Source organism: Vulpes vulpes, chromosome 15 (genome assembly GCF_048418805.1).
Source record: "Vulpes vulpes isolate BD-2025 chromosome 15, VulVul3, whole genome shotgun sequence".
NCBI classification, from domain to species: Eukaryota; Metazoa; Chordata; class Mammalia; order Carnivora; family Canidae; genus Vulpes; species Vulpes vulpes.
This window is the reverse complement of record NC_132794.1, coordinates 15,125,942-15,151,565: the sequence shown is the minus strand read 5'-3', so window position 1 is coordinate 15,151,565 and position 25,624 is coordinate 15,125,942. Positions and strand designations below refer to the sequence as shown.

Sequence of the window (25,624 nt, the reverse complement as noted above, 5' to 3'; positions counted from 1 at the left end):
AGCTTAGGAGGGAGCCAAGAAGGATGATGTGCGAAGAGGAGTTTTCCTGTCTTCTGAGCCATTAAAGACTGACCTGAAACTGAGTGAGGCAAAGCTGATTGACAGGGTGATGGAGTTGGTGGTGGACAGAAGCAATAAGGAGGAAAAGGCAGAAATTCCAAATGGCTGCTAGAGAGAAAGGGAAGGCAGTTCTAAGGAATTCTTCCAGGCTTCAGATGGAGAACATTGCTTTTATATAAAGGCCAATTCAGTTGTCCATTGTGCTTTATCAGATGTCCAACTTATGCCCAACCATATATATAGACACACGTGCATGCACACACCCCCAGGGGCCCTGGGCTAACAGAACCATCTTGGAAATAATTGTTCTCATTAATTGAATATTATGGTCAAATGAGAATTGACCAGGAAGTAGTTTTTGTTAGAAGACTTACTGTAAACAAATACCTTTAGGAATGTTCACATTCCTGTGTAAGTTGATTATAATGATATTTGTCATCTCCTTTGCCCCAAGGCATTATTTTCACTTTGAACGTCTCTAGGTTATGTTCTTGAATGTAGGGACTATCTTTTTATTTGTGTTTTCATGGCACTAAATCTGTTGGGTAGCTTAAGAATACTTGTAAAAGGACATTCATCGTTGTTCAGTGAAGATAAAGGATGTTTGGATGATGGTTTTTTTTCTTTTAAGTGATTTCTTGGTCTTAGATTGTTTTGTGTGCCCTTATACATTGATAATTTTTTTTAAAAAAAGTTCTGTGAGACTTGAGGGAAACGAAATTCCACTTTTTGTATGTGTGAGACTTAATTCTCATACAGTTACTTTCTGAAGTTTTGTTTTGAAGCATTGTACTTAGCCCATGATCGGATATTGGATACTCACTTTAGGTTTTTAAAAGTTTTTCTTTTAAAGGAAATTATCCTTGAAGTTATGAAAATGTGATAGAGCCGTAGCATCTTATTTTCCTTAACATTTTGAAAGCAAAAACATCAAATGGTAACTGTATTAAAACAAATTGTACATGTTGAACAGAGAGCAGAAGTTATTTCCAAATTGAAGTACAGGAAGCTTTAAAATGCTTGTTCATCCTTTATCAGCATTACTGAATGAATCAGCAAGTTGCAAAGGTCAGCAAACCTTTATTTTGAATTACAACAACAGCATGTATTTCCAAGAATATGGCAAAATTCAGGTATAACATAGGAATCTAAATTTGATGTTAATAAATTAACAGAATTTTAGATGTGGAAGGTTCCTTGTGTGGTGGTGTTTGTTGCCTTTTAGGTTTGAGAAATGTTAGAAGATCACTAACAGATCTTCTAACAGACGGCTCTGTGCCATTCCTTAATCATTATGTTATTGGGTAAAAAGGGATTACTGACCTCTTAGATCGCTTTCCGAATTAGGAAAATTGATTTTCAGATTAACTTCCTGTAGCACCCCATACTGATGAGGCCAAGGTCATGGCATTGTTCTTCATGCAAGTCTGTTGTACTGGCTGTGTTTATAATTGCCAAGTCTTGTTCTTCTTTGGCCAGTTGTCCTATAGATCTGTTTCTAGCTCCCAGAGGTGGGCTCCCTTTTGCTGCTCCTGATTCTTGGAAAAGCTATCCAAGGACTTTTCTCTGAGTGCTTGGCTTAGGGGCACTGCTCCTATATATGCTAGAATAGCTGATTGCACAGTGTTTGGGAGACCATGTAGATGATCCAGGTTTTGGATTTGTAGTAAGTATGTGAATTCATTCATTCAAAAGCAAGTTCCTACATTGAGTCAGGTACAGTTATGTCATGTGATTGAGTTATGGCAGTAAACAAGTCAGGGGAGAGTTTGACATTTAAGCTAAGATCTGAAAGGTGAGGGGTTAGCCAGCTGAGGAGTAGGAGAAGTGCAGGTGGCAGGCACAGCATGTTCAGACGCCCTGAGGTTGAAAGGAACTGGTTCTTCAGGATGGAAGGAAGGATGGTGAGGCTGGAGAATAGCAAGAGAGGGAGACAAAGGCTTGAGATGCGGCTGGATTAATTCAGGTCTGGAGGATAGGCTAAGGATTTAGAATTGATCTTAAGGAATTTGGAAGACACGTTAGGTGGCAAGGGAGAAATCACTTTGTTGTGGGAGAATTGAAGAGGATCTAGAGGGGCTTGGGGGGGATGAAGCTTTTGTTATTACTATCATTATTAAGAGCATCTGGTATTTACTATTTGTTTGCTATAGGCCAGGCACTATGCTAAATTCTACCATCATTGTTCATGTAGACCTCACGACAATCCAGTGAGGAGATGGTGGTGTTATTCCCGTTTTACAGGTGAGGAAACCAAGACCTAGCAAGGTGAAGCAGCTTGCCGAAAGGTCATAAAGCTAGGAAATGGCAGAGCTGAGATTTGAACTTAGACAATGTGTGATTCTAGACTGTGTATTAGCCGCCAGACTGTGTTTTCCATGCCTGAGATGATGGTCATTAGTGGTTCTTGAAATTGAGTGGATCACAACTAGAATTTTTTTTTTAATAGAACAGAGTAGAAGTGAGAGTACTTTGCACTAGCAAGGATAAAATATTGATATATGAAACTTAGTTTCACTTTTATTTAATATATACAAATATATACTAATACTATATACATGTGTGGGCTTATAAGCCATTACAAAAGGGTGAGCAGCATTTGTCTAGACAAGAGCCAGTGATGGCTTGGACCAGAACTGTGGCAGCGCAGATGGAGAGAAGTGGGTCTCAGTGTTTAGAGGCAGAGGGTAGCAGGTCTCAGTAAGAGATTGGCTACAGGGGCTAAAGAAGGTATCCACATGAGTCTCTGAGAGCAAGACCAGTCATGATACGCACATGCCTTTAAGTGCTTTAAGTGAGACACTTTTTTTTTTTTTAAAGATTTTTATTTATTTATTCATGAGAGACACACAGAGAGGCAGAGACATAGTCAGAGGAAGAAGGTGTCCTACAGGGAGCCTAATTTGGGACTCGATCCCAGGACCCCAGGATCATGACCTGAGCCGAAGGGAGATGGTCAACCACTGAGCCACCCAGGTGTTCGAAGTGAGACACTTCTTAGAGGGGTCCTCTTCAGTGACTTTGTTGTACTACCTGGATCTCTGGCTTCTCTCAGCTGTAGCTGATGGGGCTTGAGGTTGGCATATCACCCAACCTGTATCTCACAGCAAATCTGTAAGCTGGCTGTGAACTTACGAAGTGACCTGTCACCCCGAACTGCCTAAACAGGAGGGTTGAGCCAAGAATATCCTTTGTGGAATTCGAGGTGCGTAGTAGCAGTTGAGGCCACAGGTGGGCTGATGGCAGCTCCAAAGTGAAGGTATGGGAACTGTTTGGGCTGTAGTTTCCTTGAGGATCCAGAGTACCTTTAGGTTGCAGTGTTAAAGAGTCCAGAATCCTCTTTTTGAAGTTCAGGCCCAGTTCATTTGCTTTTGGCTTCCTCAGAGGCCCATTTCCCTATTTTTGTGCACAGCCTTTTAGTAATACCTGGCTCCCCACAGTACTGCAGTGACTTTCTATTCTGTGTGTTCAGCAGATACTAACTGGAGACAAATATGGAGCAGTCAGGTGCTTGGTACAAATCCTCATTTTGACTGCGGCCAAGATATTTCTTACTGAGCCTCGGTTTCCTTCTCTGTGAGGTTGGGATGATATAAGAGCATCCATGACATAGGACAATGGTGGAGAGTAGATAAGATGAGCTATGTCAGCACCTCAGGCCAGTGCCTGGTACAGAATGATAGCTTAATGGATATTTGCTGTTAGTTGTTAGTGTTTTTGGGATAGTTTCTTGAGAGACTTAAACGTATTTATTAGCAAAGTCCAATGAGAAGAAGCTAGCATAAAGAGAGAATTTGGATGTATGTGAGAAGAAAGTGTGAGAAGAGAGTGTTAAGAGAAGGTACTGGATGAAGCAAGGATGGCATGAGGTTAAGAGCAGACATTAAGGATTGTTTTTAATGTGAGAGGGAACTGTGGAGGTGGTAGGGGGTAGTATTTTCTGAGATTGGATCCCAGTTATGGTTGTCTACTGGGAGAGACACTCATTGAGGAAAAAAGGAAGGCTGTTGTCGAGAAGGGGGATATCAGGGTACACAAAAGTACTGGATAACAATGCTGAGTCCCTGAAATCGCACACCACAATTTTATGGTGACACCAGCCTATACGTCTCTATAGTTTTGCCTGCCTGTGTGGTGTTTGGCAGAATGACAAGATGTAAAAGTAAGATTAGTCAAGTTTTAAGGGTTTGCAAGGCAGATGCCAGAAAAGAATAAAGAGGCGGGGGGACTTGGGTGCAGGGCCAGAGTATGGAAAGTGTTGAGAGGTACACAGTCTTAGAGACAGTGGAGGGCAGTGGTCTGTGTGGTATCACACACACAGTGTACATGATCTCTCTGAATGACAGTTCTTCCTTACTATTCCTAACTTTAATTCCTTGTGTTGATAACTGAAATATTAAGACCAATCGCTAAGGGGAATTTACTACTCTTTCGAAAAGGCACCACCCAAAAGTCGAGTTAGTTCTAGGATCTAATTTTGAAGCTGCCATGATTTCATGTGGTGTGCTGAATCAGTAAATGGTAGGTTGTGAGTCTTAACCTGGGGTAGAGTTTAACCACATAATGAGACATTTTATTTTCATTGACTACTTCTGAGGAACTTAACATTTTAGCTATATTGAGCACTTCAAAGATAAACACATAAGTAGGATAGAATTTATAGATGCATTTCATGTGTTTGTGACTAAAACCGCCCGTCTTTGAGGCAGAAGTCACCCGTGATCTGGGCCTGGTGTGCCTGAACTTTAGTAGTCCTCTTGTCTCCTTTCATTTTTGTTGGCATATAGAGAGTCTGGAAACAATAACGTTTATTCAGTCACTGAACTTTTGAGAACCTTCTTGTTTCAGGCAGTGACTTAGTTCAGAAGAACAAAAGTCAATGACGGGATTGATACCTGTGAGGAGTTTCTCAGCCTGGTCATCATGCCATAGTGGGGTATGCACACACAGCTTGGGGGGTGCTCACCACTGCCCATTGGGCTCTGGAAGAAAATACCAGAACTTAACTTCTAATCTCTTACTTTCAGTCTCTGTGTGTTTTATAATATGTAATATATAAGAATAGTAGTAGTACATGATTAAAAATATATAGACATACATATATTGTGGCTATCCTTTTTTGCTAGTAGTTTGTATATGCTCAAAAAATATTTGGCAGTTATATGTCATATACTGAAAACGTATTCAAAATGTATTTTAAAATGCATATACATTTTTGATAACTTATGTTTGAACATTTTGAGAAAACCAAGAGATTCTGTGTATGGTAAAGCATGTTCTAAATGGTGAAATAATTGTACTTGTTGCCTCTGTTTTGTAGTGTAAAGTAAGACTTATTACATAAAAAGACTTGTTAAGATCTGGCTTGACAAATTTGAGGGTTTTTTTTCTCCTGCCATTTTCTTCTTTATGTTGGAGGAACTTTACCTTATGTACAGTGTGTCTCTTCTTATAAAGCACCAAAGCCTCCTACCAGCTGTCAAATGTTGGGGAAAGGAGTAAGGGAATGGTGAAATGCCATATGCTTGTTCCACTGTCAGGCCCATCCCAAGGGTCAGGGGAACTACGCACATAGGCCCATTAACGTCATAAAGCAACAGGATTGGGATGCCACCCAGAAATTTCCTGGACCTGGTCTGTTTGCGCATTGGAGGTGTTTTCTCAATGTGAAATGTCTCACTTTCAGAGAGCTCTGAAATCCTTGGTTCAAAAAGTTCTTCCCTCCCTCATCCTGAGATCCTTTTTCCTAAAATTAGACAAACTAAAACTTGCTGTGAAGAACATATTTTAAACGAAATGATAAATGTGTCTTAGGTTCTCTAGAGGCTTTTGTTTTCATTTCGTTTTTGAGATGTGTATTTTAAGTTATCTTTGACACTGTCATTTAAAAATACTTTCAACGATTATTTAAGTGCAATCTTACATGTATTTTTGCAGGATTGATGACGACTAGAAGCATGCTTTCACTGGACTTCCCGACACCATTTGTTATGCAGAATGTCTCTGAGTGAGAGCGCGGTTTTTGCCTATGAATCTTCGGTGCACAGCACCAATGTCTTGCTCAGCCTCAACGACCAGCGGAAGAAGGACGTGCTGTGCGACATCACTGTCCTCGTGGAGGGCCATCGGTTCCGCGCCCACCGGTCTGTGCTGGCGGCATGTAGCAGTTACCTCCACTCGAGAATTGTAGGCCAGGCCGATGCAGAGCTTAATATTACTCTACCAGAAGAGGTGGGAAAGGGGTCTATGTTTCTGGAAGTCACCCTGATTTTATTTAATTGAACCTAATTAAATCTCTTTATAGTTATAAAATTAAAAATAAAAATGTCCTTCTTGTCATCTGGCTGAGGAGTCATTCCCTGATTCTGCAACTCATTGCTTTAACTTTTCTCATGGAAATTATGACATTTCACGTGTAGAATTGTTAGTTTAGTTTTTTGAATTGTTAGTTTTGGATGTTAGTTAACAATGCTTAGCAGTTGAATAACTTGACCCATTGTTATGTTACTTTTTTATTTTTTTTTTTAGAGAGAGAGAGAGAAAGAGAGTGCACATGTGCGTAAGGGAGGGGCAGAGGGAGAGGGAGAAAGAGAATCTAAAGCAGGCTCCTTGCCCAGCATGGAGCCTGTGGCAGGGATTGATCTCACAACTCTGAGATCCTGACCTGAGCTGAAATCAAGTGTTGGTCACCTAATGGAATGAGCCACCCAGGCACCACCCCTCATCCTCTTTTTTTTTTTTTTTTTTAAAGATTTTATTATTTATTCATGAGAATACACAGAGAGGAGACAGAGAGGCAGAGGCACAGGCGGAGGGAGAAGCAGGCTCCATGCAGGGAACCAGACGCAGGACTCGATCCGGGGTTTCTAGGGTCACACCCTGGGATGAAGGCAGGCGCTAAACTGCTGAGCCACCCAGGCTGCCCTCATTCTCTTTTTTTAACGTAGGCTCCACACCTGGTGTGGAGCCCAGTGTTGGGGCTTGAATTCACAACTGTGAGATCCAGACCTGGGCTGAGATCAAGAGTCAGATGCTTCACTGACTGAGCCACCCAGGCACCCGGTGTTATTTTTTGATAAAATGGCCAAAGCAAGGCACAGCTAGTAGATTATAGATATTGGGAAAGGTCATGCTCAGAATGGCCACCCTATGTCATATGCTCTCCCTTTGGACCTTTTCCTGTGATGGGAAACTGAGTGGGTTCAGGGTTCTAGGAATCATCCATTTTTCTAAGAAAAGGCCTCATGGAAAGTAGGTACTCCATAAGTGTCCTGTTCCCCCTTTCTTCTTTCTTGAGTTTGTTTCTATGCGTTGGTAAACAAAAGATGATTTTGTGTCATAAAGCTTGGTTTTATGCATCTGTTTCCCACCAGCCTATTGTGGAGCTCAAGCACCTAAATGTTTCTATCCTTGTTATGTCCTGCCTCAGGAGACCTCTCACAGGACTGGGAAGCACTCTTATTAGGATAGCTTGCTTTTATTTAGTTAGTAACTGCAACTAGAAGAGCGTTGAGCCGTGTGGAATTGAGACACAAATCAGAAGTTGTTAAGAGGAGTTTGTAGAACTTGTTCTGTTTATGACAGATCTCTGTGAGATACTCTGTGATGGATACTAAGCCTACAGTTTAGCTTATGCTGGCCACCCATCCTTCTGTGAAATTTTAGCAATAGTTTGGGGAATCAACAGATTATCAGTTCTGTGTCAGAGGTCAGTGAATAAGGGAATACCAAGAAAATGATAAAGGCCAGTTACAGGTTAGCCATTACTTTTAAAAGTAGCAGCACATGTCATAATGGCAGTTTAATGTCTTTACCTCATGTGAATAAAACTGTAATTCATGCATCTTTAAGAGTGGAATCTATAAAGTAAAGGCTATGGTTCCAATGAATGGGTGTGATAAGCATGCTTTTCCAGACTCCTAGTAGCTTTACATTTTCTGGAAGAATATTTTTACATACCAAATTAAAAATACCCATTGTGTAATGATCACAAATAAGTTATTCATCTCTCTATTATTCCCCTTCTACTTTTATTTATCTATTAGACCACTTTCAAGTGATGCATCTGTTTTTATTTTGTATATTAACAGGTGACAGTTAAAGGATTTGAACCTTTAATTCAGTTTGCCTACACTGCCAAGCTGATTTTAAGTAAGGACAATGTGGATGAAGTGTGCAAGTGTGTGGAATTTTTAGGTGTACGTGACATTGAGGAATCCTGCTTTCAGTTTCTCAGATTTAAGTTTTTGGACTCCACTGCTGACCAGCAAGAATGCCTAAAAAAGAAATGCATGCCATCACACTGTCAAAAATCAGACCTTAAATTTTCACTTTTGGACCAGAGGGATTTAGAAATTGACGAAGTGGAGGAATTTTTGGAAAATAAAAATGTCCAGACTCCTCAGTGGAAACTGCATCGGTATCAAGCAAATACAAAAGTATCATCTCCTCTACAAGACAGTGCCAGTCAAACCTGTGAATCCATGTGTTTAGAAAAGGATGCTGCTCTGGCTTTGCCATCTTTATGCCCCAAATACAGAAAATTCCAAAAAGCATTTGGAACTGACAGAGTCCGTACTGTGGAATCCAGCGTCAGAGATGTTCATGCTTCTTCTGTTCAGCCGAATGAGACATCTGAAAATGAGTGTCTGGGAAGAATCCAGGACTGTGCAGATCTGCAGGTGATTTTAAAATGTGAAGAAAGTAAATCAGCAACAGAACATGAAGAAACCAAGAAGAAAGATCCTGCTTCTCAGTGCCCGTCAGAAAAATCAGAAGTGACTCCTTTCCCCCACAACTCGTCTGCAGACCCTCACGGGCTCTATTCTCTGTCCCTTTTACACACCTATGACCAATATGGTGACTTGAATTTTGCTGGAATGCAAAACACAGCAGTGTTAACAGAAAAGCCTTTGTCAGGTACAGAGGTTCGAGAGGAGAAAACATTTGGTGAAAGTCAGGATTTACATTTGAAATCTGACTCTGGCCCCAGGGAAGATAGTAGCCTTGCCTCTAGTGATCGGAGTAGTGTGGAACGCGAAGTCGCAGAACATCTAGCAAAAGGCTTCTGGAGTGACATTGGCAGCACAGACTCTTCTTGCCAAATGCAGTTATCGCCTGCTGTGGCCAAAGACAGTTCTGAACAGATCTACTCACAGAAGCGGTCAGAGTGTCCCTGGTTAGGTATCCGGATTAGCGAGAGCCCCGAGCCGGGACAGAGGACTTTTACAACGTTGAGTTCTGTCAACTGCCCTTTTATAAGTACTCTGAGTACCGAAGGCTGTTCAAGCAATTTGGAAATTGGAAACGATGAGTATGCTTCAGAACCCCAGCAGGAGCCTTGCCCATATGCTTGTGTGATCAGCTTGGGGGATGACTCCGAGACCGATACCGAAGGTGACAGCGAACCCTGTTCAGCCAGAGAACAAGAATGTGAGGTGAGGGGAAAATGTGTTCTTAAGTCCTTGCTTTACCACTAGTAATTGGGGTTCACTCTGTGCCAGCTCCTGTTGCACCACTAGGGACATATGAGCAGGCTCAGGGAGGGAGGAGGAGGAAACCCACAGTTATAAAACCGCGTGATCAGTACCAAAAGAGTGACAGAGTTTGAAGGACGTGTTTGTTTATTTCAAGCAGGTATATTTATGTTTGCCCCGGAGAGGATTCACACTTGGGCTGTTGAATTGTTTAAATCAAATACCATATCTCAGGAGGGAGAAAAAAAAAAAATGATTCTGTGATTGGCAAATGGTAACTCCTGGAAAAATGCAACATATATTCCAATCTTATTCATTGCCACAGGATCTCTGGGCCTGGGACTAGTCACTTAGCAATGACTTAGCAGTGACTAGGTGTAGGAATGTGGCTTCTAATGCAGTTTTCTTTGCCTTAGTTTTTTAGAGCCAGTTAACTTTTTTTCTTATTTTCCCTTAGCCATTTCAGCTAATAATAATTTAGCATGAGTGACACGTACCTGGTGTGATTAACCACCAAGCATGATCTGTGTACTTTGTGTACAAATGTTTGTATTTGATAGCTGCTTTTCTGTAAAACATTACCATAATTCTGGTGATAATAAAGGCTTGTTTGTTCTTTATCATTTTCTTTAGGTTTCTAGCTATTGGGTGACATGGGTTTAAAAGAGGGACAGAGGTTTTCTTTTTTTTTTTTTTTTGTCCCCTTGGCTTTGAAAGGAAGTTATTGGTGATTTAATTTAAGAAGTAAATGTATGCATGAGTTATAGTTACAGATTTGTATGTGGCATTTATAAATCCAATGTTTGGAACTATGAAAAGAATGTTAAAAAACAAAGCACTTAAGACATTGAAAAACAATGTATATAATTAGTTTCTGTAAGTTTGAAACACAAATTAAGTAGGTTCTCAGAGAAACTGATCAATGTTTTGTAAGCATTTTTGATGATTAGTATAATTGTCAAACAATTTATTTAAAAATTATCTTTTTCCAAATTTAAGTATTTTGGAAATGACTTTAAAATATTCATAAGGCTTTTCTAACCATTTCTATATTGGAAAAAGTGAAATGTGTAGATTTTTAAGTTGAGTTATGTGAAACTACCACTCTCTTGGCAGAAAACTTAATTTTCTGAAATGCTTTAGAAATTACTAGTATAATTATACCAGTGTTAAATCAGCTGCATGGTGATGTAAATCAAAGTATAAAACAGACTTTTTTTTTTTTGTTTGGTTAAACACATTAAAAACATTTTAGAAAGAAGCTTAAAGGTATCTGTGGGTTATTAACATACCCCAGTAAAATAAATTCTATTTTTTTTGTTTTAAATACACGAATATTTGTGTTGTTTTTGATCTGCTAAAAAAAAAAAAATGTGTTCTTCAATTTACTTGTCTTCTGAACTCTTTCTAAAATAGTCTAGAAATATCAAATTAACAGTCTTTATTATAAGTGATTACATAGAATTTGGAAATAGAGATCAGTTTCTCTATTTCCAAGTTCTCTGGAAGTTTCAAGTTCTCTGGAAAATATAGATGTATACCTTCCTCTTCCTAGATTTAAGTATAACTCCATAGTGCGGCAACAATTACTAATGTTTATTTTACATTCTAGGTAAAACTGCCATTTAATGCACAACGAATAATTTCACTCTCTCGAAATGATTTTCAATCCTTGTTGAAAATGCACAAACTGACTCCAGAACAACTGGATTGTATCCATGATATTCGAAGAAGAAGTAAAAACAGAATTGCTGCACAGCGCTGTCGCAAGAGGAAACTTGACTGCATACAGAATCTTGAATCAGAAATTGAGAAGCTGGTAAGTATATAAGTTTCTTGTTACTTAAATTCCACCACATTCATTCTTTTTTATAGAGGAAATTGCTATTTCAATTCCTAAGTCAGATATAATGCTCAAGTATACATTAATTTCAAAATTTACCAATTACCATTTTAAGAAAGCAAATTCTATGACATTTTGAGAAAGTTTAGGAAATAATAAAAAAAAGAGTGTTATCGTAGACTATTTTACTTGTGTGAGTACTTTACATATTTAGTGTGATATGCTATATTAAGTAAATTGAGAACTATTTCTGGGTGCTTTTTTTTTAAAATGATACACAAATTAAGGATAATCTTACTGTCTACCTAATTCTTTTTTTTTTTAAAGATTTTATTTAATTATTAGAGACCGAAGCGGGGGGGTGGGTGCAGAGACACAGGCAGAGGGAGAAGCAGACTCCATGCAGGGAGCCTGACATGGGACTTGATCTGGGGTCTCCGGGATCACACCCTGGGCTGAAGGCGGCGCTAAACCGCTAAGCCACCGGGGCTGCCCTCTACCTAATTCTTTTTTTAAAATATTTTATTTACTTATTTGAGGGAGAGCATGAGAGCGTGAGATAGCAACAGGTGGAGAGGGGAGGGCCCACAGAGAGAGGGAGAGGCAGGCTCCCCCCTGAGCAGGGAGACCCACAATGTGGGGCTCGATTCTGGGACCCCAGGATCATGACCCGAGCAGAAGGCAGATGCTTAACTAACTGAACCACCCAGGCGCCCCCATTGTCCACCTAATTCTTAGTGGTTAAGTAAAGATTAGAGAAATAATGAAACACTTTAATCTCTTTGTGCTATGTTTGGTGTCTCTAAAAGCTAATGTTCTAGTTGTTCATTTAAATGAACTCTAGACTTAAATAACTTGTTTTAGTTGATACCAGAGCAAATAAAACAACATGGATCGGGATCCCTGGGTGGCGCAGCGGTTTGGCGCCTGCCTTTGGCCCAGGGTGCGATCCTGGAGACCCGGGATCGAGTCCCACATCGGGCTCCCGGTGCATGGAGCCTGCTTCTCCCTCTGCCTATGTCTCTGCCTCTCTCTCTCTCTCTCTCTCTCTCTCTCTCTCTGTGTGTGTGACTATCGTAAATAAAAAAAAAAACAAAACAAAACATGGATCTTTCATCTGTGGGAAAAACTCAGGCTGGTATGAATAGAAAATTTAAGATCTAATGAGACCCTAAGTGAGAAGAATACTTACTCTATTGAATCTTGTTATTTATTCCAGCATTGAAACACAAATTAAGTGAAAAATGGATTAATTTGCACCCATGTTCTCTGTTCCCCTAGTGGGTTGGCAGAAGGAAGTATCATATGAAACAAGACCACTGTGGTTAGAGACAGCAGGGACCCAGCACCTAGAAGTAGTAAAAACATTCTTTGAATATTTGGTTTTGAGTCTTTGTTAATTATTGGTGAAAGTTTAAAATTGTGATTGTAGCAAGTCCTCAAACACAAACATTCTAGCAACGGATAGCAATCATACAACAACATTTTAGAAAAAATGTCCAGGAGGTGCATATCCTTATTTAATGCTGTTGTTTTATCCAGGTTGTTATGATAATGTTGTGATTTCCTCCTTTGAATCCAGAAAGGATTCACACAGAATCCTTTCATCACAGAAAAATAGAAATAAAAAGCCAATCTGTGCCTTTATCTACCTTCAGAAAAGTAGAAAATTAAAAACTTGTTCATATATTGTGGTTGGTACCCTGTTTACCTGTTATATTAATTTGGACACTGGCTGTAAACAACAGAAACCATCTGAAGCATGAATGAATGAATCAGTGGATTTGTTGTAAGGATACAGGTGTGTCTCATGTAGAAGCCAAAGAATGGAGCAGGCCTTAGTTTAGAACAAGGGAGTAGAAAACTACCAGGAACCCAGAGAATCTTCTCTCTTAGCCCATCTCTGATGCACCTGCTCACACAGCACTCCACAGGGTGACTCTCTTTGCTAAGTGCGTATGGGAAGAGTGGCTGCAGTGTGGCTCCTAAATAGTTTCACTCTCCTCTAGGGTCTAGTCCAGACGGACACTATGGTTTTAGTTCTAAATTCCCAAGAAAGTGAGCATCTAATTGGCTTATTTCTATTGGCTTCTTCTGTGACGAGAGAGCAAGGACAAATAGCAGCAAGGTGGCTGCCAAGAGCCCACTCTGGGCAGGCAGAGCAGATAGCCTGCCAAGGGATCTGCTCACATAGATGTGCACCAGCCCAGTCTCTGTCCTCCCCAGTATCACTGGAGAAGGCATGCTAGGTTTTGTGTTTGGGTTTTTTTTGTTTTTTGTTTTTTTTAATTTTTCTTTTTCTTTTTCTTTCTTTCTTTTTTTTTTTTTTTTTGAGCAGAGTGACTTGCTTTGTGTTTTAGTTTCCTTGAACTCTGCCCAAGTCCGTCATACTGCTCGCAGTTCTAGTGATTTATACAGGCACACTCTAGTTGCAAAGGGTAAGGGGCACTTGGAAAGTTCAGTCTTGCTGCAGATGTCTCAGGTGAAAATAAGCAGAGTATGTGCTTTTTATTAGCTTAGAGGAATAAGAAAGCTGGCCCTATTCCTAGAAGGAAAATAATTTGAGCCTTAACATATTTTATTACATTAAGAGGTTTACTTGGAATTTAGACCCTGGTTCCTGGATGATGTTATGGGTCTTGTCTTTTTGCAAAGAGAGACAGCCATACTTTTATCACAGATTTGTATTTAGTATATGGAGAGCTGAGAATATGGAGGACTATGGCAGATTTTTTTTTTTTTTTTAATTTGAGATGACACTCTTGGAAACAGGGACAATAGACAATATTTTCTCGTGTTTATAGTCTGGGTGGTATTTTAGCAAACCTATTTAAGGGTTTATATTTAGTATTAAAATTAAACAGCCATGTAAATATCGCCAATAACTGATTAGGTTAACATATAAATAAATGCATACTATAGGTTGCTATGGTCTGGTAATATTCAGGTGAAGGGTCTCATATTTTAGTAAACTTTAGCCTCTGGCTATTGGCTATATAACTTTTGTAGTTTGTTCTGAGAGGAATAGGATAATAGACTAGATGGGTCAACACATGAAAAAAAGTGTTTTGATTACAGTAAGAATAGTGATTTAAAATGTCTTTAAGGTAGGTCTGTAGAGTAATGATCATGTATAAAAGAGACTTTAATAGTCTTAATGTGCTGGGAAAGCCAAAGAGTGATGTTAGCTCGAATTCAGTAAATTAATGAGTTGTATTTCTCAACAAGAAGTTCTGTCAGAATCTAATTAGAACCTTTGGAGAAAAAGAAAGAATAAATACACATTTATTTGATGGGTAAATTGATGGTAATTACTTTTAACATTTATTTAAAATTTGATAGTATATTAGAAGTTAGGCATTGATTTAGCATTGCATTTACTATAAGGATTTTGAATATGTATAATCTACAAACCAGTACATGGCTTTTTTTTTAACCAATAAAGTTCAAGACTCATTCAACTTCTGTTATGTGTTTGGCTTACGAAACTCTTATCTTTATAGAATTCTTTACAAGGTCCATATTTCTTTTTGTTTTTTACTGGAACATTAATTCAGAAGTTAGGCAGTAATAGGTTTCTATACCAGTTTGGCCTCTGAAATGAAAGGAACTTAACTTTTTAAAGCAAAGAATTACCAAAGTAGGGACGCCTGGGTGGCTCAGCAGTTGAGTGTCTTGCCTTTGGCTCAGGGCGTGATCCCGGAGTCCCAGGATCGAGTCCCACATCAGGCTCTTTGCCTGGAACCTGCTTCTCCCTCTGCCTGTGTCTGTGTTAACCCCCCCCCCCCGCCCCCCCCCGCAATCTATCATGAATAAATAAAATCTTAAAAAAAAAAAAAAGAATTACCAAAGTGTATTTTTCTTAGATGGCATCAAATGTTGATTGATATCAACTTATAAGTGATCAGAAGTCCGAATAGTCACGAAAGCACTTGAACTCATATTGAGATGTGCAGACATTTTGTTTCATTGCCCTTGTTATTGTGATAGAATAGGAGTACAGAGACCGCATCTGGCCTTAGTGTTTTGCATCTTGTGGGGAAGATTGCAGTATATCATTAAAAATAAACCTGTTTAGCACAGGTTAATAATAAACCACATGCTACTGGCTGCTCTACCCATATGCACACTGCCATCTCCAGACACACCCACTGGGCCCTTCTGGAATTTGCCCGTTGCCATTCTGTGATACCTTTGAGCAGCACACCTTGAAATGCGGTCTGTGGACCATTGGCATCAGAGTTATCTGGGGATGTCCTTAAAAAATGCACTTTCCTAAAAAAAAAAATAAATAGGAAAGTAAAACGCACATTTCTTAGTCCTACCCCAGACCTATGAGAGGGGCCCCAGATGCGCGTATTTTATAAATGTTTCCAGGGAAAATCTTTGTGCACATTAAAATTTGAGAGCCTGTTGGACTGGGACAGAATGTTCAGACAGAGGCTGGAGTCAAACAGCTGGAAAGTCTGCCTGGCCACTTGGTAGCTTTATGGCCTGGGGAAATTTTTTGCCTCTAATACCCACATTCCCTTATTGGTGATAAGGGGATAAGGATAGCATCTCCCTCAGGATGGGTGCAAAGATCACATGACATCAGGGATGGGAAGCTTTTGTATTGCTCAGCACATGTTCAGGGCTCAATAAATCTTAGTAGTTGTATTTTTAAATAAAAGTAGTTAGTTCTCTCCTTTCTGTGAGCGTCTGCTAAGCATATTAAATGTGCTGGGTACCAGGAAATCAGAGATAAATGAGATCTAGTCCTTGCCAATAAAATGCTTATATTCTCATAGGGAGCCAAGTTTATGTTCTCAGGTTTTCTTGACATTTGTCTTCCTCCCCTGCATTTTGAAAATTTCAAGCTTTTAGAAAAGTGAAATGAAAGATAAACAACTTCATGTCGATTCAACGATTATTGACATTTTATCACATTTGCTTCTCTGTTGGTCTTTCTGTGCAGGTGTGTATCCCTGCTCCAGATGGCTGGTCTGTCTCTTGCTACTGGTCAATTTGGGACTCTTTTTAGCCACAGTTGATTGATCTTGGTCTCACTGTCTTTTCTCTCTTGGACTCTATTGCTCTTCCTTTATTTTCTGAATCATTTAAAAGCTACCACATTAAGACATTTCATCCCTAAATGCTAAAACATGCATATATCTTCTAAACATTAAACATTCTTACATATTTTTACCAGTATTTTGATCACACCTGAGAAAATTAAGAAATCCTCAATATTATATCTACTCCCTATTCAAATTACCCTCATTGTTTCCAAAATATATTTTATATATACACCTTTTTTGTCCGCCAAATTAGGGTCCAATCATCACAGAACACTTTCGGTTATACCATTTTAGTCTCTTGGGGTAAAGACTCCCTTGAACATTGGGGCCCCTCCACCCCCTTTAAAAAATCACAGTAACTTTTTGATGAGTCCAGGCCAGATTTCTTTAAAATGCCCCACTTTTAATATTTGTCTGATTTTTTTCCCCTTGGTTTTAGTTCATTCCTCCATATCACATAATCCATGAAAGTTTAAGTTATTGAATGGAAATGAAATGTGCATTGGTGTCGTGTCCTTTCTGTTGCATCGCGTGGTGGGGCATGCCCTGTCTGTGTGTCCACCTGAGTAGATGGGAATTGGTAGATCATTTTCCAGATTATATTTTTTGCCTCTGGGACTCTTCAGTAATCTGTGGAGTGTTACTGAGGTCCTTTAGGAATATCCTGTTCCCCACTACTACTTTTTTTGTATTATGGTGTATATTGGTGGTCTTTATAATACCTGATGCAAGATAGTGACTCTTCTAATTTTGTGGTTCATTCTACTTACACTCATGCTTAATTGATATTCCTCTTTTATTTTTATTTATTTTTTTTTGGTATTCCTCTTTTATTTATTTATTTAAAAGATATTCATTCATTCATTCATTCATGAGAGACCGAGAGAGAGAGAGAGAGAGAGAGAGAGAGAGAGAGAGAGAGAGGCAGAGACATAAGCAGAGGGAGAAGCAGGCTCCATGCAGGGAGCCTGACATGGGACTCGATTCTGGGTCTCCAGGACCACACCCTGGGCTGAAGGTGGCGCTAAACCGCTGAGCCACCCGGGCTGCTCTGGTATTCCTCTCTTGTATGTATTAGTATAAAGCTAATAGTAAATATACCATAAATATATATATTTATGATAGTTATTATTTGTTAAAAATATATAATTATAATAGTCACAAAATTACATCAATATTACTATTAACAATAAGCAGATGGAGTAAAATTTAAATTTGTTTGCCTTTTTTTGTCCTTAAATAAATTCCATAGTATTGAAGTTTAAAGTTTAGAATTTATTTGAAGTAATTTTTTTGTCCATGTCAGCAATTTGATATGTAATGAAATTTGTTTGTATTTATTACTGTGATTTACTCTTCACATTTTTTGTGTAATTGTTGAATATATAAAACATTGATATGATTTAAAAGTTAAAACTATGTTTAAAAAAATTATATCCAAAGTCTTGATCCCATCCTCTCTATTTATAGCTATTACCTATGGGTAATTTTTTGTTAGTCTCTGAGTTATTTCCTTATGTTTCTTTTCTAAAAACAGGTTAGTATTTTATGTTTTTTCTTATTATTATTTCTGCTACATAAACATTCTATGTATACTTTTCTGTATTTTCACCCTTTGCACTTTAAGAAGTGATTTCCGGCAGAGGGTGTGGGGCGGAAGCGATTTCCTGGAAATAATTTTCTTAGTTCAAAAAGGTTATCATTCCTTTTTTGTTGTTGTTGTTTTAAGATTTTATTTATTTAGTTAGAGCGTGATGGGGGAGGGGCAGAGGGAGACAGAAAATGTCAAGCAGATTCCATGCTGAGCATGGAGCCCACTGCAGGGCTGGATCCCATGACCCTAAGACCATGACCTATGCCTAAATCAAGAGTTGGACACCCGAACGACTGAGCAACCCAGTTGCCCTGAGGTTGTCATTCCTTTTACAGCTCCATATATTCAGCTGTGACTGTAGCACAGTATCCACGTTGTTTTCTTATTGGTGGACATTTGGGACACTGCAAGGAGTAACTTTGTACATTGCTTTTTCATGTTTAAGGAGATGTGTCTTTAGGATAGAGTCCTAGAAGTAGGATTATTGGATCAAGGGTATATAAATAGGTAACTTCGTTAGATATTAATAAATTCTGCTCAGTAGAGGTTGTAGCATTTTGCCTTCCCACCAGCTGTATCTGTCTGCCCACAGCCTCAGCAAGGATTTTGTTGTCTGCTTTGGGTTTTTTTTCCCAGTCTGATAGTGAGATTTGGTATCTCATGGTGGCTTTTATTTCTGTTTCTCTTATGAGTGAAATTGAGCATTTGTATTCATACTTTTAAGGGCCACTTGTATATTTCCCGGAACTGTCTGTTTAGAGGCTTTATATCATAAGGAACCATAAATCACTATTCCTAGTAGTGAGTAATCTTTAACCTAAAAAATAGTTGTGTCACCCTTTATTTAGTGAGGTAGGAGAGGGAGAATATTTAAGGTCATACTGGTGTTTATCTAAAGATATAGAAGTCATAAAATACTTGTCATCTTTATAGTATGTGTAGATTAAGTAGCAGTTCTGATTTCTGGGAGGAAGCTCAAGCATTTATCATTTTGTTTAACCATGTTTAATTTAAAAGGACCGCGGGCACTGAGGGGGGCACTTGACGGGATGAGCGCTGGGTGTTATACTGTATGTTGGCAAATCGAACTCCAATAAAAAAAAAAAAAAACAATTAGCAGTTGACATTTCATTTGTTGCTGTTTAGAAAGGAGACTCATCCCAACTTTGATAGAGGAATTTGTGGTTGAGTATTGTTGTGACCCAGAAAAGATACTTCTAATTTTCTTCTGGAAGTTTTGTTTCTGTCTTCTGGATTAGCTTCTGGGAGGACATAAAAAGGCATGGGTGCTGATCGCATTAAATGCATTCTTTCTTGGGCAGGTAGTAGTAGGTCTTGCTCTCACCTTCTAGGCACCTGCGGACCCATTTAATCAGGAGCCTACAACTGACAAACTTTTTGTAACCAAAAATACAGTGTTCAACATTGATCGGTTTTATTTACATATATATAAAATTTTCTTGACTTATACCTATCTTTTCAAAAGAGAACAATTCTATAAGAAAATCTGAACAAATTGGAGAATACTTGACAATATAAAATTAGGTCTGTGGGACTTCAGCTCAGGTCATGATCTCGGGAGTCCTGGGATTGAGCTCCATCAGGCTCCCTGCTCAGTGGGGAGCCTGCATCTTTCTCCCAGTGCCTCTGCCCCTGTTCATGTTCCCTCTCTAATAAATAAATAAAATAAATTTTAAAACATTAAATTTAGTACTTTGATACTCACTGTACATTTTCTCAAAATATTAGATGGCCTTAAAATATTTCAAAACTATCAATAATTGGATTCATGTATAATTTTTTTAGAAAAACTTTTTCCTAAAAGCAGCACTTTTGTATAAAGCAAATTTTCTTTTTACCCTCTTAACTATTTTTGTTCCAGAAAAGAATCTATTTAAAAGATTGTCTTTGTGGATTATCACTCTGAAATAAACCATCTAAATGTTAGTTTGCAACCTCTGCTCTACAGAGCCTGCCAACAAGCAGAAAGCCAAGAGAGTGGTCATAAATTTCACAGGGCAAACCTTTGACCTTCTATCAACGTTTATTTATTCTTAATTTATAAATAGCTTGATTATTTGGTTTCTTGGCTCATGCTTGGTTAGAAGCAGTGTGGTAGTAGAACAGGAAGGATAAGGTGAGACATTGATGGAAAGAGACAGCAGTAGCAGCAAGCAAGTGATGATGGAGAGAAAGGCAGGAACCAAGAAAACTTTTGAAAACATTCTGCGGTAGACTTTCCTGTTGTAGGGATTTAAAAAGTTAAATAGTTATAATAACTTCCAAAAATAATTTTTTTGAAGATTCAAAAATTTTTATTTATTTATTTGAGAGATAATAAGAGAGGGCATGAACAGGGGGAAGAGGGAGAAGCAGGCTCCCCACTGAGCAAGGAGCCTGATGTGGGGCTCCATCCCAGGACTCCAGGATCATGACCTGAGCCAAAGGCAGACGCATTATTGACTGAGCCACCCCAGAGGGGGGCCCCCCCACTAAAAAAATAATTAAGAAATGCAAAATTTCTCCCCAGATTCTTCATACTTTAGTAACTTACTCACTAGCTTTCTCACTCTGGGCATGTTGAACTCCAGGTCCCATCTATGAAACGGGTTTGTTAGTACTTAAGTCAACAGTCACTGTGTGAATGACATAATTAAGACTGCATATCTGAAAGCATTTAGTACAATATCTGGCACAAAGTAAATGCTCAACAAGTGTTAGTCATCATTAGAGTCCTGCAACGATCTGAGTTGCAGTAGTTATGATTAGTGTACTTGTAGTTTTTTTTGGTTGTATTCCATTTCAAATGTCAGGTCCACATTTGTTTACCATCTGCAAATCCAAAAAGCTCCAAAAACCTCGCAAGTTTGTCATGAACTGTTTTGACCAGAAAACTGAAGCAGACTGACACTGGGCTATGTCCTTCTTTCTCCCACTTCGTGCGGGATTTGATATTTTAATGTGTTTTATTTAGAAATGTGAAGATGTTTGATAGTCGGGTACCGGCCCAGACCCTGCTAGAGGGATTATGTGCGCATCTGTATTGTCTTTATGAAATCTGAAAAATTCTGAATCCCAAGATACATCTTAGGCCGCAGCGTTCTGGATGAGGGATTATGGGCCTCAGAGGTACTAAATAAGACTTTTGAGTTGAGTTGAAAGTAAAAATTCCAGGTGATCCCAGTAGATAGGAATGTTTGGTTACCTTAGAAATGTTGATTGAGCTACTAAACACAAGTCATTGTATTCTCTTTCTCACCTCACAGCAAAATGAAAAGGAGAGCTTGTTGAAAGAGAGAGATCACATTTTGTCAACTCTGGGTGAGACGAAGCAGAACCTAACTGGACTTTGCCAGCAAGTCTGTAAAGAAGCAGCTCTCAGTCAAGAACAAATACAGATACTCGCCAAGTACTCGGCTTCAGATTGCCCCCTCTCATTTTTAATTTCTGAAAAAGAAAAAAGTACTCCTGATGGTGAGCTTGCGTTACCGTCAATTTTGAGTTTACCTGAGGGGCCTCCCGCGGGGCCACCTCCGGCCTGCGAGCCAAGCCCTCGCCATCCCAGCGCCAAGGGCAGCGGGTCGGCGGCCTGTGGGCCCGGCCAGGAGCCCCGGGCTGCGGCCAGCACTGCCCCCGAGCAGGCCGGCCTCGTGGAACCTTGCCGGCAGGGCGTGGGCATCTCTGATTTCTGCCAGCAGATGACCGACAAATGTACTACTGATGAGTAAACTTGCATTCACTTCCTTCCCACCACTCATTTTCTACTGCAGTTGTGACGTCTTAAAAGCATAATATAGTTTCTGTCTCTTGACATTATTGTGTTTTGGTTCTTTTTTTTTTTTTGCCCCCAGTAGTTTTCTGTTAAGGGAATTCCTCTGAAGCCAATCCTGACTTTCCTTGATTTCCTTGAGATGCAGAAGTTACATGCCTCCTGGATCCCAGGAAAAACAAAACAAAACAAAAACCACATGTGAAAATGTCATAAGGCTTTTAAAAAGCTCATTTTTTAAAGAATAACAACTGTTAGTAATAACTCTTCCCGGTATGCAAAATAAATTTGTGGATGAAAACAGCCTATCAAACAGCAGTCTGACGGCTTGAAGCGTCTGCAGAGTTCCTACTGAAGAAGTCTCCCGTAACAGTCTCGGGATCTGACCTTTTTGCACTACACTGGTTTAAAAGAAGATGCCTCCCTGCGTGATGCTGGTAGAGCTCAGCTCTACCTTGCAGTGGGATGTCAGCTAGCTGGGAAAACTTGTGTAGAATCGCAGTGTGAGAAAGACCTGTCTTGCCTGAATCCTGGAGCTTTGCTCTTCTCCCACTAGAACCAGGGACTGGTTGGCCTGACTGCGACTCCTAAGCTCCTTTGGGGGTAGGTAGGAGGGAGCGGCCCATGCTTGGCTCATGGGGGACGCTCCTGCTCCTGTGTCGGCTTCAGAAATTCCGGCCCTGTAAACAGTACATAAGTGTCATTTTCCCTCCTTTCTTTTTTCCCTGCAGTCTCTACCACATCCGGGGCCCTCATGATCTGTTTCCTGACATTCTTGTCCTTTTGGAAGAAATAGGACTTGGGATACAGTGGCGTGAGGGGATGCACTGGCAGCACTGTTGTAGCCTCCCCAGACTCTTTGAGAATTTCCCAAAATTCAAGGTTGTTGGCCTCCTACCATAGGTCAGCCGTGCAAGAAAACCAGACATCTTTCCACCACGGGGAAGAAAATTGCTAACATTTATCAGGAGCGGCAGTTCATTTTTCATCCTATTTTTGAAGTCCTGTGGTTTACTTGTAAAAAAGCATTATTGTAGATAAAGATGTATTTACAAACAACCGTGCAGGTTTGTGAAATAGGATGAAACTCAATCTTATTCCACTGCAGGTTGGAATTTGGAAACCAGATTTAATCTTTCTCCCTTCCCCAAATCTGGTGTATAAGGGCACACCAGTCATTTTGACTTGGGCATTTTGTAATCAATCTTTGTGTTCATGCAGTCCTGTTTTAAAATAAAGCTTTTATAATCTCAGCACCTCCCCCGTAACTTTTTCAGTGGTTCTTAGCTATTCTGGTGTTACGGGCTTGTTTGAGAATCAAATAAACAGATAGACTATGAACCTTTTATTACATATATTCACCTTGGCAGAAACATTTGCAGAGCCTGGTGTTAAAGGGTGGATCGTGTTTGGATTGGAAAGTATTTAATTTCATCAAGATCAGAGACCTTGAGAGACTTTTATCGCTTGCATCCTGAGTCTAGCGGAGGACCTGTGTAGCTAACATGGGAGATAAGCATCCATCCTGCAGGAGCGAGTCTGAAGCAAGTAGACCTTTGCCCTAACAGCATATGGGGACCAGTCTTAATATTTCAGAATTATTTATCAAATGTTACCCTTTTCAGTGGGGAGGTGGGGTGGTTGGGGGAGATATTGCTAGCATATTTTCAGTGGTTGTATGTTATCTCTGTTACTGACTTAGTTGTAAGAGAAAACTTGTTGGGCTTGTTTATTTTCTAGAGGCTTTTTATAAGTATACTTAAGAACTTGTCAGGGAGAGTAATTCTATGATAATGCATCCCATAACTACAAAAGAATTGTGTGTGTATACCATATATATATACACACGCATATATTATGTATATATGTGTGTGTATATATATAATATTGTCCCCCCCCACCCCCGCTGTAGCTGTTTCTCTGATACTTGTAATTTTAGATTTTAACTTCAAAGTATAAAATAATATAAAAACTTTTCTGGTTTACAAAATGTAAAATCTTATACAAACCAATGGAATCCTTGATTTCCTACCTCAGTGTACACTCAACTGTTTGTCATATCAGTGTGTGTATGTGCAAATGTCACATAACCTTTTGCTTTAATTGCTACTGTAAATAACTGCTTTGAAAGGTTACTTAATATTTTATGATACAACCTAGTTGTCTCCAGAATTTAAATATGATTTTTAAGACACTTGGTTTAAATTTCTCTCTACATATAAACAGTTTAGCATTAAGGGTTTATTTTAATGATATTCTGATTATTGGCCAAGTGTAATATTTTGTAAAATATAGCATTACTTTTAATAGCCAGCATGTAATACAAGTAACTACACTACCTCATACCTACATGATTTTCAAATTGTAATACAGAGGGACAAAGAGAGAAAAGATTTTATCTTTGTTTTTCGGCCATAAGGTGGGGAAGTTTTCTATATATTGCATAGCATTATACATTTATGCCTATTTTAACATTAACTTCTAAGGAAGTTTTTTTCTAAGAAAGTTTGTTTTGATTTTTTTTTTTTTAAGGCCGCCGAAGAAGACAAATGACAGGATAATGTATATACAGTGTATATCTTTTCCTTCATGCAGAATTTTGGAAAGGTCATTTTCAGTTTGTATATGGCATATTTACATGATCACTGTTCTTTATTAATTGGCCTTCTCAGTGCTTGATGATATTTAAAAGACAGTTATGTCTAACTCAGCAAAGTAACAATACCTTAAAATCGCTTTCATTATTTGAATTCTACAGCTATAGCAAATAATCATTTGTTAAATTGTTACATTCAGAACAAACATGGTTATAAATTAAATCCTGGTTCTCCATCTGTAAATTTTATAACATAATTTACTATAGCTTAATACTTAACCACTTTTAAATAAGGAGTTAAATATATTTGATTCAGTAGACGATACAGGTTGCATGTGGACACTTAGCCACATTAACAACTTGGGGAAAAAAAAATCAAATGGCAATGCTATAATTCTCAGGTGAACTTTTTTCAGTTTTGAAACACCTATTTTGAATCTGTAAATATTTTAAGTGTTTTATTAGGCATGTAATAAACTATTCTTTGAAATCTATTGGGCAGTTTGAAAATTTAAAGCCATAATGGTAAAAGTTGGCATACTGATGGTGAAATAAACAGAAATAATAACATCTATTGATTTTTTTTTGTATCTTTCATAATATAATTTTCTAATAATGCAATAAAACCACTAAATTTATATATCCATTCCTGTTAAGATCATGATTCATTAAAAGGCAACTTTCATAGTATTTAATTTACATTCTTTCTCATGTGCTCATCCAAATGTAGCAAAATCATAAATGTTAGATCTTGGCGATAAATTGACAGATAAATAAAACGATCTAAAATTGCCTCTAATTGAATAGAGTTGTACATTCCATTTCCATTTTCTCACTTTTCATGTGAAATTACTAATTTAAGGGTTTTGATCAAAAGCAGTATGACTAATGGAATTTTTTTTTGTATATTTTTTTATTGGAGTTCGATTTGCCAACATATAGCATAACACTCAGTCCTCATCCCGTCAAGTGGACTAACGGAATTTCTATAAGAGAGTCTTCCATTGTTTATTATGCCTGAAAAAAAATATTCCCAGCACTCAAATGGTTGAGGAAGCACAGATTTTATCCTGGCTACTGATTTACTCAATCTCCATCTTCAGATAGAGATGTAGGGCTTTTTTAAGGGAGTGCTAGGGCTTTTAAGGCGGGTACTGTCCTTGTTAATCCTTTAATTAATTCATTAATTAATTAATTTTTTAAAAGTAGACTTTACGTCCAGCATG

At 38.7% G+C, this 25,624-nt stretch overlaps 1 protein-coding gene across 7 annotated transcripts in view; it reads left to right on the top strand.

The window, feature by feature from the left end:
• BACH1 (BTB domain and CNC homolog 1) overlaps positions 1-25,202 on the top strand; it is a 131,522-nt gene extending 106,320 nt beyond the window's left edge. For 6 of the 7 annotated variants that reach the window (XM_025985416.2, XM_072740881.1, XM_072740877.1 and 3 more), the window contains 4 exons: positions 5,998-6,291; positions 8,151-9,497; positions 11,149-11,355; positions 21,300-25,202. In XM_025985416.2, the coding sequence (XP_025841201.2) occupies positions 6,058-6,291; positions 8,151-9,497; positions 11,149-11,355; positions 21,300-21,761 (2,250 nt within the window). In that variant the 5' untranslated portion in view covers positions 5,998-6,057 and the 3' untranslated portion in view covers positions 21,762-25,202. Of the gene's footprint in view, positions 1-2,503; positions 4,997-5,997; positions 6,292-8,150; positions 9,498-11,148; positions 11,356-21,299 lie in introns of those variants that run through there. The other variant, XM_072740878.1, reaches the window with a different exon arrangement.
• Positions 25,203-25,624: the final 422 nt, after the last annotated feature.